General features: G+C 42.2%; 1 protein-coding gene across 3 annotated transcripts; it reads right to left on the bottom strand.

Moving 5' to 3' along the window:
- Positions 1–446: 446 nt before the first annotated feature.
- On the bottom strand, positions 447–15,353 carry LOC129243024 (rho GDP-dissociation inhibitor 1). 3 transcript variants are annotated; one of them, XM_054880053.1, is made up of 5 exons: positions 15,147–15,352; positions 7,175–7,374; positions 6,984–7,093; positions 3,098–3,212; positions 447–1,664 (listed from the first exon to the last, which is right to left on the bottom strand). In XM_054880053.1, the coding sequence occupies exons 2-5, from the start codon at positions 7,353–7,355 to the stop codon at positions 1,468–1,470; spliced, it is 603 nt and encodes a 200-aa protein (XP_054736028.1). In that variant the 5' UTR covers positions 7,356–7,374; positions 15,147–15,352; the 3' UTR covers positions 447–1,467. The 3 variants fall into 3 exon arrangements, with proteins under 3 accessions (XP_054736028.1, XP_054736029.1, XP_054736030.1); XM_054880054.1 differs by having other exon boundaries at positions 15,158–15,352; XM_054880055.1 differs by lacking the exon at positions 447–1,664 and adding an exon at positions 2,559–2,853 and having other exon boundaries at positions 15,147–15,353.
- Between the last annotated feature and the right edge of the window lie 13 nt (positions 15,354–15,366).

Genomic DNA, 15,366 nt, shown 5'->3' with positions numbered 1-15,366 from the left:
TTCGAGATCGAGCGTTGTACCGACTCTTGCAAGTTCATCCGCCTTACAATTTCCATATATAAATTTACATGCATCTTGATTATGTTCTTGAATACACGCTATTTCACGTGAGGGGGTGGCCAATAGGGGTGGAAGGGGGTGGATTTTCAAAATTTTAAGATCAAATTCGTAATCAGCGACCCCGACAACCCCCGAGTAAGAAATTTTTAATCAATTACTTAATTTTTTGAGTTTTGGCCAGCTTTTCGGGAATCGGCCGCACTGTGCGGCCTAATGTATATATCGGTAAACAAAATACATATGGCGTCATTCAGTAAATCTTTAACGACCGACTTCCTGTAAAGATTTATATAACAGCAAATGTAATCGATGTTGTACCCACTGGATGTATCTTAAAAAAAAAACCAGAAACAGTACCACTGCATCGTGGATTAATGGAATTTATATTATGTAAGTAGTTATAGATCTGTATTTCCAAAATTGCTTATAGTCATATTACATTTTTGTAAAATTTTACAAAGACATATAAAGTACATTTGTTTTGTTTTTTTGGTATACAATAAATATTGAATTATTCATCATCATTGTTCTCATTTAATTTCTTCTCCGAAAGATCACCGCATGGTTGCTTTTTTCAGTTAAAATTTACTTGATCAAATTTAATGCTATCATTCATTCATTTTGATTACTTTGGAAATTCTTCAAAGTGTCGTATTGTTAATTCACTGGCTATCCATGCAGCTTTAGTTTGCATACACAAAATTATAGCATGTTTAAGAAATCATCAACCTTTTATTTTTAATCCGAGTGGTTTATTTTAAGAAAACAAGAAAAACATAGCATACACATATGGCAATTAATTAATACTTTGATTAAGAGCGACACATAAAACTGAATAATTAATTTTGCTGAATTGAATTCATACATTATTAGTAATATATCAACAGGCAATTCGTATAAATTGGGAAAATATATATTTTCAAGTATTAAAGTGTTTACACAAAATATTTAAATACAACTTTACAAATATTGAAATGCGTTCTGTTACGTAATCTTAGTGAAATCTATGTTTTTAGCACAAATGTAAAAACCGGGGCACTTTGTTTTTACAACTCCTATCAAATAAATATGAGGCTTTATGTGTACTCATAACTTCAAAAACAATTTGAAAGCAGATAAGTCAAGTTTTTTTTTGCAAAGTAAATATTTTCCTTTTCGCACGTTAAACGAAATGTTATGCAAATTGACTTCCATTTAATAATATAATTCTCTCATATTCTTATAGAGAACTTACTTTTTTACTTAAATTAAAGGAAGAAAGTTAATACGATTTTTGTAAAAATTGAAATTGCTTTAGAATATCATGTTAGAAAAATTGTCACGTGTCAAACTGTATGTGACCTTGACTTTTGACACTGTATGAGTTGTAATTAGTTGCAATAACTTCCGATACTTTGCACATCATTTTTACTCCCAATCTTTTTTAATTTCGAAGGTCCAATCCCACTTGAGGTGTATATGCTTGTCGTCGTCGGTGAACAGCGATGCAACTGAATATGTGCCACGTGCCATAATACCCGAAGGAGCTTCTTCTGATGGAGTTAAGTAGAATTGAATTTCTTTTTTCGGTGGATAAGAGCCGACCATATGCGTCATTTTATCAACTAAAAAGGTAAACAATAATGTTGAATATTTCTGTTCTAAAATCACGTTGCTAAAATAAAAAGCATTGAAATAAGGTTGTCTTACCAACAACTTTTGGTGAAATTTGCAGTTAAATAAACATGAACACAACACAATCACACAAGGAATGTTAGTATTTAATTAGTTACAACATTGACAGATCCATCGTAAGCAGTGGGAAAATCAATTCAAACATAGATTAGAGGTTGAAAGGCAGATGCTAAAAATACCAGTTCAACATATCACTAAAACAATAAACGCAAAATGTACATACATATGTATATGTGATGTGTAATCCAAATGTATGCTTATATACAGGGTTGGCCATATTAAACTGACCCATTGAGTAACCCTATAACTTTTTACTGTAATTTGAAATCTAAGGTTTACGTCAACAAGCCAAAGACACTAGGCGCACTTAAGGCCAATATCCGACGGGAAATAGCCGCCATATCGGCCGAGACGCTGGCCAAAACTATGGAAAACGCCGAAAAACGGGCACATTACGCTATACGAGCTAAGGGCGACCACTTGCGCGATATCATATTCAAAAAGTGATGTAAACGAATCTCCTTGAACTAAATTAAATGTTTTTCACAATGAAACACAAAAAAATGTTTCTTTTTCCATATTTTTTTAATAATCACATGGGTCAGTTTAAGATGGCCAACCCTGTACATATCCAAATACGTGCTAAGGGCGACCACTTGCGCGATATCATATTCAAAAAGTGATGTAAACGAATCTCCTTGAACTAAATTAAATGTTTTTCACAATGAAACACAAAAAAATGTTTCTTTTTCCATATTTTTTTAATAATCACATGGGTCAGTTTAAGATGGCCAACCCTGTATACGTATTATGCAATTTACAAACAAATATCTACGGAAAAGTAAGTGTTGGAGAATAGCACAGGCCAATTTAAGTTAACTACCTAGCAAATTGAACTAAATTGTGATGTGTGGAAGTGGAAAAATCGCTCTTGAGTTTTCCCAATAGTTGTACTTATCCGTACACTGGGCGCTAACCTCTGCCAGATGGGCCCCTTTTGAAGGTCAAAAACTGAAGTATTGTCTTAGAAATGCCATGTCATTTAGTATATTATGGTAGTAAAAAACATGCTCTTCATAAAAATCATTTGCCGTTCGGAGTCCACTTAAAACTGCATGCCTATCCATATGTGAAACAACATCAAGACGCACACCACAATAGGAGGAGAATTGTAAGCTCCAATTATTTATTTATTTTTTTAGTAGTATGTATTTAGGTTGTTTTTGTCAGATTGCTTTTATATTGATGTGCATGCAATATTTTCATGGATCTTATAATTAGTTTAACAAACAATATTACAATGTGTGAGTACTAATACCAGACATGCAACACAAAATACAATGCACTTGTAGTCAACATTTACCTGGTACACCCATTCGGTAAGTCTTTTGTACATATTTAAGGCCATGAACGATTTCTCTTTGCACAATAAAGTCTATGCGCACCTTGTAGTGAACACCTTCTTTAATGACGAATACCTGAGAAGACAAAAGAAAATACATTTACAAAATCATAAGCTTGCGGAAATATCTATTGCGAATGGGTTTTACTTAGCAAGAAATGAAGGAAAATTAAAACCTTAAACACCTGCTTTTAGCGAATCAATTCAGATTAAAAAAGAATAAGTTAATTGAAATAAGATTTTTTTGGGATTGGGATTGGATTAATTGAAAAAAAAGTTTGAAAAAAATACTATCCGAATTTGCACCTAGAATCTTCATCTATACAAGGGCAAATTGCATTGCACACAGATCAATAATACTTTGTTGTTGTTGTTTTAACAGTAATGGTAGCCCCGTCAGTGTAGGGCATATCACCGGTCGTCTTCGTCTAGCTCATCTAGGGGTAGGCCCAGGAAACATGCTGTTTCGACAGGTTGGGTCCAGAGGGAGAGGGGTGTTAGATGAGTCGGTTTTAGGGAGCATGTGAAGAGGTGGTTAGTGTCGTGCGGGGTACCTTCACATGGCGGACATGTGTTTGGAATGTCGGGGTCAATGTAGGATGTAGTATGTAGGAGTTTAACCTGCTACAGTATCCAGAACGTAATTGTGCCAGTGTTACACGAGTCTCACGGGGAAGCTGGAGCTCTTCGTCTGCAATAGGTGGTGGTTGGACTCCGATTACGGCATTCACAGGACGGGAGTTCATGAAGGTGGTGACGGTCTCCCGGTGGATGTCGTTTTTGAACTGTCTAAATACTGTCCGGTCCAGTAGGTTGCGGTCAGTTTTGTCCTGGATTTCGTCAGCGTAGTCTAAAAGGTGTCTCCTGACGTGGAGGCGGCTCAGGCTCAAGCAGGTGTCTGCAGGGGTGAAACCTGTGGTAACATCCAAGCAGGAACTGCTTGCTGAGCAGTTTGTTATGCTCCATTACTGTGAGCATTTGTGCCTCGTTATGCAGGTGTTAAATGGAGGACATCAGGAGGCAACCGGTCGCTGTCCGAATGGCAGTATTTTGACATGTCTGTAGCTTTATCCACTACGACCAGACAGGCGCAGCATAGTTCAGAACCGGCCGACCATTTGCGCAAGTGTGCGCAGAGAAGGAGAGCAAGTTGTCAAAGGTTACACCCAAAATTTTGGAGTTGTTTACCGTCGGAATTGGTGTCGTCGACTTTTACCTTAAGGGACAGCACAAAGGAGGTCAGTCCAGGTGGTAAAGAGGGTCGCCGTGGACTTGGTGGGGGAAAGTTGGAGATTCCTCGCAGTGAAAAAGCGAGAAAGGTCGGTGAGGTAGTTGTTCACTTTGGAACACAGGCCATCGATGTCATTGCCCGACGCCATTATCGTACAGTCGTCAGCGTATGAGATCAGGGTAACTCCCGCTGGTGGTTGGGGGAGCTTCGAGATATAGAAGTTGAACAGCAAGGGAGAAAGGACACCACCCTGCGGTACACCTTGCTTAATCTTCCTTTGCTTTGATGTTTGATCTCGAAAAATCACTGACGAGTGCCGACCGCTCAGGTAGTTTTCGGACCACCTCTTCAGCCCTGGCGGGAGTGTAGACTGATAAATATCATCTAGGAGCGTGGAATGGCTGACTGTGTCGAAAGCCTTCTTCAGGTCCAACGCTACTAGGACAGTCCTCTCGCAGGGGCGGTTTTGGTTAAGCCCGCGGTTTATCTGGGCGTTTATGGCGGTGAGTGCAGTGGTGCTGCTATGCAATCGTCGGAATCCGTGCTGATGTGGGGCTGGGGCCAGGTGTTTCGTGAAGAGTGGGAGTAGGAGGGCTTCAAGTGTCTTCACTACTGGGGAAAGGAGAGTTATCGGAAGATAAGATTCCCCTTGGTTGGCGGGTTTCCCAGGTTTCAGTAATGGGACCACTCTCCCTGCTTTCCACTTGTCAGGGATGATGAGAGTGGCCAAGGACAGGTTGAAGACCCTTGTGAGAAAACCTACTCCCAAAGGTGCCAGATGCTTCAGCATCAGCGCGTTTAGTCCGTCAGGGCCAATGGCTTTTGATGTTTTTGATTTGTTGATGGCCCCCTGACCCTCATCACCGGAGAAAGCAAGTGGCGCACTGTCGTTCGTCAGTTTGTGCAGCCTTCTGGTAGCACGACGCTTGGTTCTGTCGGCCGGAGGATGCAGTATAAAAAGCCGGCTAAAATACGACGAAGTGCAACCGTTGAAGGTGATAGCCACTTTGTCATTGTGCTTCGTCGGCTTCGACAGGGACCTAACGGTGGACCAGTGCTTACTCACACCAGAGGTGAGGTCAGGTACTCAACCCATTTAGTCCGCTTGTGTTGATTTAGCAGTTGTCGGATCTCCAAATTGAGATCCCTTATGCGGGGATCCCCGGGATCGGCCTGGCGTAGGTGGTCACGCTCGTTTGCCAAGCTGGCTGCTTCGGCTGGGACAGGGAGACGAATGTCCTTAAAACTTCCAGCTGGAATGAAGCGAGCCGCAGCAGCTGTGAGCACCTTGCGGAATGCGCGTTCGCCTACGCGCATATCAGTGGGGATGGGAAGAGCGGCGAAGGTGTCCTCGAAGAATTCCGTGAAGCCGGCCCAATTAGCTTTTTTAAAGTTAAAATAGGGCCGGTGGTTCGCGGAAACAAAGTTGGCAGGTCTCTCAATCGAGACGATAATGAGCAGGTGGTCTGATGCAAGCGATAGCATAGGTCGCCACGTTATGCTATTTATCAGACCCGCGCTAGCTATTGTTAGGTCAGGCGAGCTGCTGAAATATCCCACTACCCTGGTGGGGGCGTTGTCGTTCACAGTGCTGAATGTCGAATCGTCTATCTGCTCTGCCAATTGCTGTCCCCTACGATCATTTGGCAGGCTTGAATGCCTGGACCACAGCTATTTTGATACTGTGTTGGCTCATGAAGTCAACTATCTCGTCAACCTTGGTTGTGAGTCCGTTGCAGTTGAATTGTAGAAGCTTCAAGCTTCTCGGTAATGTCGTTGTAACTCGGTGGGTGAGGGACGCGTGGGGTTGTCTACGTTGGACCTGCTGCGCAATCCGCTGTGGTTGTTGCGGCCTGATGGTGGTGAGCGGCCGCGCCTCAGGAGGCGGTAGCGGGTGCAGAGCTCTGCAGCAGGGGGCAACGTAGGCAGTTGTCCACTCACGGGTTGTGCGCAGGCCGGAACATCTCCGAAAATGGTACTAGCCATTGCAAGAATTGCATTGGACTGATACCAGATTCCGAGGTATTACGATCTGACACACGGAACAGATTGTGCGGGAGACCAGGAGCTGCTGGTTTGTCCCTGCACTGGGGTTGGAGCAGGAAGGAAGGGGATGGGTTAAGTCGGGGGAGTTGTGTTGCTCCGATAGGCTCCTTACCGTGGAGGTGTGGGTTGTGGTGGCGGTTGGTAGTGCCAGCCTATCAGGGGGAGTAGTAGCCGTGGAGGCATCAGACGCCTGCTGGCGGGAGCAACACGTGGCCACATACCGTGTGGACCACTCCCTATGTGTCTTAAAGCCTGAACAGGTCTTAAGGTGGCTCCACCCGTTGCACTTGTTACACCTAACCGAGGTGGAGATCGGGTGAAGCCGTTTATGGCAGACGCAGCAATAGAATACCTCTGGCCCAGGGTTGGATTCGATTCCAGCCCTGAGGAGAAGCATTTGGAGCAGGATTGCTACGAGGATTTGCTCCTGTGACGTAAGGGCAGGGGTGATATGCTGTTCACTAGACAGGGCTAGTATACTGGGGCGGCAGCCCTTGGTCGGGAAAAACCCTAGTCATTCCGGTAACGTAGAACCGGCTGCCATGGGAATCAATATTACTTTCGTCATACCTGTTTCTTAAGTTGACTTAAATCGCCAGTTAAATCCAACTCCATATCATCGTGACCTTCAACTACTAAAGCCAATTTCTTAACGATCACTTTGCGCTGATCATTTGCATCTGAAATATTAAACAATTGAACAATACAACAATTTTAATGGACATATTCGTAATGTTGTTTTCCTTTTAGCCATATCATACCGACAATAATTTTTTCCGCTTGTGCGGCACCCAGCAAGGCCTCTTTATAGCGGCGCAAACTTTCATCCTCTTGATCAACAGACATTATTTCCTCAATAGTCTTTTCCGGTGGAGGCTGGTAGGTACTGTCGTGAATGTCTTCATCATGTATACCAACTTCGGCATGCGACTCCGCAGACATTTTGATTCACACGTAAGAGCTGTAATTAAATGATTCATAAGTAAAATTAATAAATTATAAGGGAATGAAAATAACAATATTATATATATATATATAATTGGCGCGTACACCCTTTTTGGGTGTTTGGCCGAGCTCCTCCTCGTATTTGTGGCGTGCATTGACGTTGTTCCACAAATGGAGGGACCTACAGTTTCCAGCCGACACCGAACGGTAGATATTTTTATGAGGAGCTTTTTCATGGCAGAAATACACTCGGAGGTTTGCCATTGCCTGCCGAGAGGCGACCGCTATTAGAAAAATGTTTTTCTTTTTCTTTAATTTTTGGGTTTCACGGAGATTCGAACCAACGTTCTCTCTGTGAATTCTGAATGGTAGTCACGCACCAACCCATTCGGCTACGGCGGCCGCCAAAACAACAATATTACACATAGCAAATTTCAAAACTCGTTGAAATATCGTTTTTTACATACTCAATAGTTAAATAATATAAATAAGTACACAATTAAATAATCGGAACATGTGCATTGCCTGAGTAGTATTGAAGAATTTAGCAGGAGACTCAAAGATAAAGTATTTGGAAATAATAACAAAAAAATATATATATAAACCATTACACTTTACTTTACTACTTATTTTAATTTTTGGATGCGATTTTAAATAGACCAAACCCAGGCCACAGATTCTTTTTAAGAGGATTTTTCGACATTTCTTTGTTTGTTATATCACAGAGGCGGATATTCTTTCAGGGCGCAATCCACAGATGCTCTATGGAATTCAAGTTCGTTGTTTGTGGATGTATATGAAGAATTTGGTTTGGAAAAAAGTTATAGAACAGAAGTTGAATGTAGACTTTTATAAAGTCAGGGTATAATTACATTTTCAATTCAATAGATATTACAATCTCACTATTTATGTTCTCCTTCACATTGACTACTTTCCCACGAAAGCCGTTTCAGCCCGGAATCACATCTCCATCCTTTCGCTTGACTTTGAGAAAGCATTTGCGCGAATTGGCTTCATGTAATTCTAAATGGCCTTTACTTATGGGGAGTGTGACTTAAAATACCCTACTTTGTCAAGACTTTTCTAAAAAATCGAAAATTTCGTGTAAGAATTCAAAATACATTTTCCGACATTTATACTTTAGAAAAAGGGAATACCTCAGGGATCTCCTTTATCTGTCGTCCTCGTGAACATCGCCTTTAATGAAGTAAGCGATACTATAAAATCCAATAGTCTGGTAGATCACTGTCTTTATGCAGATGATTTATACATACTCTGCAAAAGGAACTATAATGTTGAAACGAACCAGTTTTCAAAAATTTAATACAGGACATCTTGGAAAGGGGTGATTATTCTGGAGCCAAGATATTCTTAGAAAAATCAAAACATTTTTATATGTGTAGGAAATATTTGTTCGATTTCCACAATCTTGGATTAGCTATAAATAATATAGAAATTATAAACGTACAAAATATGAAAATATTAGGTATTACATTTCTCTAATCAATCTAAAAAAAGCATATCTGCCAGACTACACATTATTACATACCTTGCAAGTAGGAAATGTCATGCACACATTAATACTCTTATATACTTAACCAAAACACTTACACTAAGCAAAATCGACTACGGGCCTTTCCTTTTTGGGATCTCCCCAAAATCGGCTTTAAACATCTTCAGGCCGGTATATCACCAAGCGGCGCGAATAAGTATTATTGATCTTCGCACAACTACAATAAAAATCCTTTTAGCAGAGGCTGGCATACCAACAATTGAAGAAAGAATACATCATATTCAAGCGAGACTCATCCCTAAACTTTTTTTCTCATCCAACTCAATCATTGTTTGTTTGTTTGTTTGTTAACAGTAATAGAAGCCCCGCCAGTGTCGGGTATATCACCTGTCATCTTCGTCTATGGGTCCAGAGGGAGAGGGGTGTTAAATGAGTCGGTTTTAGGGGGCATGTGAAAATGTGATTAGTGTCGTGCGGGGTGCCTTCTAATGCCGGACATATGTTTGGTATGTCGGGGTCGATTCTGGATAAGTAGGAGTTTAACCTGCTACAATATCCAGAACGTAATTGTGCCAGTGTTACACGTGTCTCACGAGGAAGCTGGAGCTCTTCATCTGCTGTAGGTGGTGGTTGGACTCCGATTACGGCATTCACAGGACGGGAGCTTAGAAGGTGGTGACGGTCTCCCGGTGAATGTCGTTTATTGACTGTCTAAATACTGTCAGGTCCAGTAGATTGCGGTCAGTTTCGTCCTGGATTTCGTCAGCGTAGTCTAAGAGATGTCTCCTTACGTGCCTGGGAGGCGGCTCAGGCTCAAGCAGATGTCTGCAGGGGTGAAACCTGCGGTAACATCCCAGCAGGAACTGCTTGCTGAGCAGTTTGTTATGCTCCATGACTGGGAGCATTCCCATGCAGCCGGTTCCACGTTGCCGGAATGACTCGGGTTTTTCCCGACCAAGGGCTGCCGCCCCAGTAAACCCTGTCTAGTAAACAGTATATCTAACTCAATCATCGAAAAGGACTGTTACAACAACAACAACATCGACAAGGGCATCTCAAATATAAACCGATCCAATATAAACCTAATATAATAGCTTCTTCTGTTATGCTTAAAATACTTGGAATAGTCAACAAGCGAGAGTTGTCCAATCCGGTGGTGAACTACCAAGCAAAAAACCCTGAATGGGAGATAACGAAAGTATCCTGCCGCCTCAACTTATCCAAATTCACAAAAAAAACTGCATCACCCGAAGCTCTCCTTTCTATGTTTCAAGAGCGCAAGACATACTTTGAAGCTAACAATTGGTCTTTGTGGTTCACAGATGGTTCAAAATCCGATAATGTACCAGCCAGATTTGCAGTGATTGACACAAACAGCGACACCCTACGGGTGCAAACTTTGCCGGACTACGCATCTGTATTTACCGCAGAAGCAGTCAGCATTTGTCACGCTATAAGGCTTTGGAAAACGATCGTAAAACCCTTATATGCACCGAATACAAATCCGTCCTAAAAGCAGTTCTAAACCCTCTAACCAATTCATTCACCTTTAGTAGAATAAGAGATACGCTCATTGGCAAGAAGGCTACCTTACGTTTACTTTGGAACGGGAACGAGATAGCAGACAGTGCGGCCAAACAAGCCTCCTCATCACCGATAACAAAAGATCCCCCTTGCGAAAAGAGAGGTATGAAATCATCAATTAGACGATATCTCAACACCAGAACGAAATTAGAATGGCTAAACTACACCCACCACCACTACACTACCGTAAACCGGTAGTGGCAGCCGGTTCTACGTTACTGGAATGACTCGGATTTTTCCCGACCAAGGGCTGCCGCCTCAGTAAACTAGCCCTGTTACAGGAGCAACTCATTGCAGCAAGTTTGCTCCAAATACTTCTCTTCCGGGCTGGCGTCGAAACCAACCCCGGACCAGAGGTATTTTACCGCTGCATTTGCCACAAACGGCTCCACCCGAACTCCACCTCGGTTGGGTGCAATCAATGCCTGCTCAGGCCTTAAGACACACAGGGAGTGGTCCACAAGGTATGGCAACGCACAGCAGGACCAACGCAGACAACATCACGCATCCCTCACCCCCCGAGTTACGACCATACTCCCGCGAAGCTTCAAGCTATTGCAACTGAACTGCAACGGACTCAAGAGCAAGATTGATGAAATAGTCAACTTCAGAGCCGGTATGGTATCAAGATAGCTGCGGTCCAGGAGACAAAACTGCACGCTAGCTCCCCCCTGATTACCAGGGACGGCTACAATGTGCATAGAAGGACCAAGAGCGAGACAACCGTGGTGGGCTAGCGTTCATAGTCCACCATTCAGTGCAATATCGTCTCATCGATGAAGGCATCGACCGCAGGGACAGCACCTTAGAATGTCAAGGTATAGCTGTCCGGTCAGGCGATGCCGAGCTCGAAATATATAATATTTATATACCCCCTGTCACCTGCTGCCCGGCAGGATATCTCCTGATATTGGTGCGCTCATCAGGGGAGAAAACCGATTGGTAGTAGGTGGCTTTAACGCGCATCACGATCTTTGGCATTCAAGCCTGCCAAATGATCGTAGGAGACAGCTATTGGTAGAGCAGATAGACGATTCGACATTCAGTACTGTAAACGCCGACGCCCCCACCAGGGTAGTGGGCAATTGCAGCAGCTCGCCTGACATAACAATTGCTAGCGCAGGTCTGATAAATAGCATAACCTGGCGACCTATGCTATCGCTTGCATCAGACCACTTGCCCATTATCACCTCGATCGAGAAACCTGCCGACTTTGTTTCCGCGGATCACCGGTCATACATCAACTTTAACAAAGCTGATTGGACCAGATTTGGGGAATTTACTGAGGACATCTTCGGCGCCCTACCCATTCCCACCGATGTGCGCGCAGGCGCACGCGCATTCCGAAAGGCGATTACAGCCGCCGCGGCTCGCTTCATACCCGCTGGACGGATCCGGAACTTACGTCCCAATTTCCCAGCTGAAGCAGCTGTTCTGGCGAACGAGCGTGACCGCCTACGCCAGGCCGATCCCGGGGATCCTCGAATAAAGGATCTCAAGTCGGAGATCCGGCAACTGGTAACCCAACACAAGCGGACTAAATGGGTAGAGCATCTGAAGTCCTGTAACTTCACCTCTGGTGTGAGCAAGCTCTAGTCCACCGTAAGGCCCCTGTCGAACCCGACGAAACACAACAACAAGGTGGATATCACCTTCAATGGTCGTACTTCGTCGGATCCGAAGAGATGCGCGAACTACTTTAGCCGGCAATTTGTACTGCATCCTCCGGTCGACAGATCCAAACGTCATACAACAGTGCACCGCTTGCTTTCTCTAGCGACGAGGTTCAGGGGGCCATCAAACACATGAAACCATCTAAAGCCATTGGCCCTAACGGACTAAACATGCTGATGTTGAAAAAGCTGGGTCCACTGGGAGTAGAATTCCTCACCAAGGTCTTCAACCTGTCTATGGCCACACTTATCATGCCTGATAAGTGGAAATTAGGGAGAGTAGTCCCACTACTGAAGCCTGGGAAACCCGCCAGCCAAGGGGAGTCCTATCGTCCGATAACTCTCCTAACTACTCCCACTCCTCACAGAACACCTGACTCCAGCCTCACACCAGCACGGTTTCCGAAGGGTGCACAGCACCACCACGGCACTCACCATCATAAACACCCAGGTAAACCGCGGACTAAACCAAAACCGCCCCTGCGAGAGGACTGTCCTAGTACCGTTTGATCTACAAAAGGCTTTCGATACAGTCAGCCACGCCACGCTACTAGATGAAATTTTACAGTCGACACTCCCGACAGTGCTGAAAGAGGTGGACCGCGAACTAAAAAGCAAGGGTGAAAGGACACCACCCTCCGTATTCCTGCTTTATTTTTCTCTGTTTTGACGTTTGGTCTCGAAATATCACCGACGAGTGAAGACCACTCAGGTAATATATATATATATATATATATATATTATTAGGAATACCGCAGGGTGGTGTCCTTTCACCCTTGCTTTTTAATTTTTACATTTCAAAACTCCCCCAGCCACCAGAGGGAGCCTCACTATAATGGCGTCGGGCAATGACATTGATGGTCTATGCACCAAAGTAAAGGACTACCTCGCCCGCCTTTCTCGCTTCGTCACTGCGAGAAACTTAAAACTCTCTCCCACTAAATCCACGGCGACCCTTTTTACCACCTGGACAAAGGAGGTCAAGCTGCAACTTCAGGTACACGTCGATGATACCCCAATACCGACGGTAAATAACCCCAAAATATTGGGAGTCACCTTTGACAGCTTGCTCTCCTTCTCCGCGCACACAACCGCTATCGCAACGAGAGTACAGAATCGCAACAAGGTCCTCAAGTCGCTTGCCGGCAGCACTTGGGGCAAAGACAAAGAAATGTTGCTGTCGACTTTCAAAGGTTCTTAACTATGCTGCGCCTGTCTGGTCGCAGACCTGCCAAAATACTGCTATTAGGACCGCGACAGGATGTCTCCCGTCGAAACAGCTAGTTTCCTGGCCCTACCGTTAGATGAGCTAGACGAAGACGATCGGTGATTACACTACACTGACAGGGCGAAGATACTGTTACAACAACAACAACAACACCGTAAACCGAGAGCATATATCCCGATAATACCTCACCGGCGTATGGAAAACACAAATAAATTATTTCTCCCGTCTACGGCTTGGCCACGCTATTGACACACACCAACACATTCTGACCGGGGAGCCACCTCCAGTCTGCGCACAATGCGGAGGTTCTCTCCCTTTAAACCATATACTCGAAGATTGCCCCGTTTTGGTAGACGTCAGAAATCATTACCTAAAAAAGAACTGGATTGTATTGTTAAAAAACCCTACATCCGACAATATAATCGCTATCAACAGCTTCATAAAAAATATACGAGCCCGAATTTGAATGAAGTATAAATTTTCCGTATTTAATTTTTAGTATATATGTAAGTTTATAAGAGCAAACATATTCATTTTATTTCTACACAAGCATTCTAGTCCTACTGTTTTTTAATAAATCTGATAGTCCTGGGAGCTAATGCTCTTTTTCAATATTAACGTAATTAATATAGTTAATTCGTTAACAAATAATAATAATAATATATTTGTATATGTATGTTTATTAAAAGGTATTACAAAAACTTTAAAACTGATTTAAGGGGGGAGCCTAGTTTATAAGGTCAAAAAAATCATTTTTTTTTTTTTTTCGTTTTAAGCGATTCCTAATATATTTCAGAATATTCACACAAAGTTACAGAGCCTAATTCTCAATATTTCCGTAGATACAAAGCCACAGGTAGGCGAGCGTTAGGTAGTTACGCTACCGGACAGCTATAGTACAAACTTTATCTTCTTTTCTCGACTTTTCATTTTTATGATTTCTTTGAATTATCGTACATGATTTTTTTTCATTCTAGTGAACCTTTTGAAATGAATCATAGCTTGTTCCCTTCAGTAGATAAAAAAAAAATTTTCAAGATTTTTATACCAAGTTGAAGTGAATTTTTTTTTTATAGAAAGGCATTTTTTTCTTCAAAACCTCCAAAAAGTTGAAATTTTGGAATTTCTCTCAGTTTTCTTAGTTCATCTAGAATAAAAAATCATGATAATTAGAAATCCATTTGAATTTTTTGCTTTAGATAATATAATAATTACGAGCTGTATCTTGTACGCCAGTTGGAAACTCCAGCGTTGCAGCGCTCTACTAATTTCTATGTTAAATATTTTTTTCAACTTATTTTAACCAGTACAACATTTTTTTATACTTTTTAAATGTTCATTAAAAGATAGAAAAAACTTTGCAGTGCTAAATTAATTTTTTCCTTTCAAAAAAAAAAACAAAATCGCAAAGAGATGCAATTTTTAGACCTTATAAACCAGGCTCCCCCCTTAATAAAAGTGTTATTAAATATATAATATATGCACCCCCCGCCCCTCCGCACAAAGAAAAGTCAATGTAAAAGTAATCGAATGAATCACACAAACCATGAAAAGCAGACTTTCAGACCAAGAGTGCCTAATCATATACACTTGGGGCGACGGATATGAATCAACTCCACGCTTATTACAAAAGCTATATCTATAATCAGATATGTGACGAATACAGCTAGTGATATCACGGCACCACCTTAGCAAATATCAGATTGGCTGCCAATAATTCAGATTTATCAGTAGACCACCGAAAATCATTTGGGATTCATTTTATCAATTTCAGCCTCTTTTTTACTTACTTTTCACACACCTTTTCTATATTTTGCGGCACCTTGAATTATTCAATTATATTGCTTCGTTGCAGCAAATCAATTGGGATACTTTAGTATTTTGCAAATTTAAATAAATTTGGGAAAAAGTTCAACTGAAAATATAAATCGCTAAAAGGCAGCTTAATAAATTCAGAAAGCGCAGACGGTTTTTTTAATAAATGTCGATAAAGAAATGAATAATTTGTTC

Source organism: Anastrepha obliqua, chromosome 3 (assembly GCF_027943255.1).
Source record: "Anastrepha obliqua isolate idAnaObli1 chromosome 3, idAnaObli1_1.0, whole genome shotgun sequence".
NCBI lineage: Eukaryota > Metazoa > Arthropoda > Insecta > Diptera > Tephritidae > Anastrepha > Anastrepha obliqua.
Note: the sequence above shows the minus strand (reverse complement) of the source record. Positions and strands in the feature narration are given on the sequence as shown.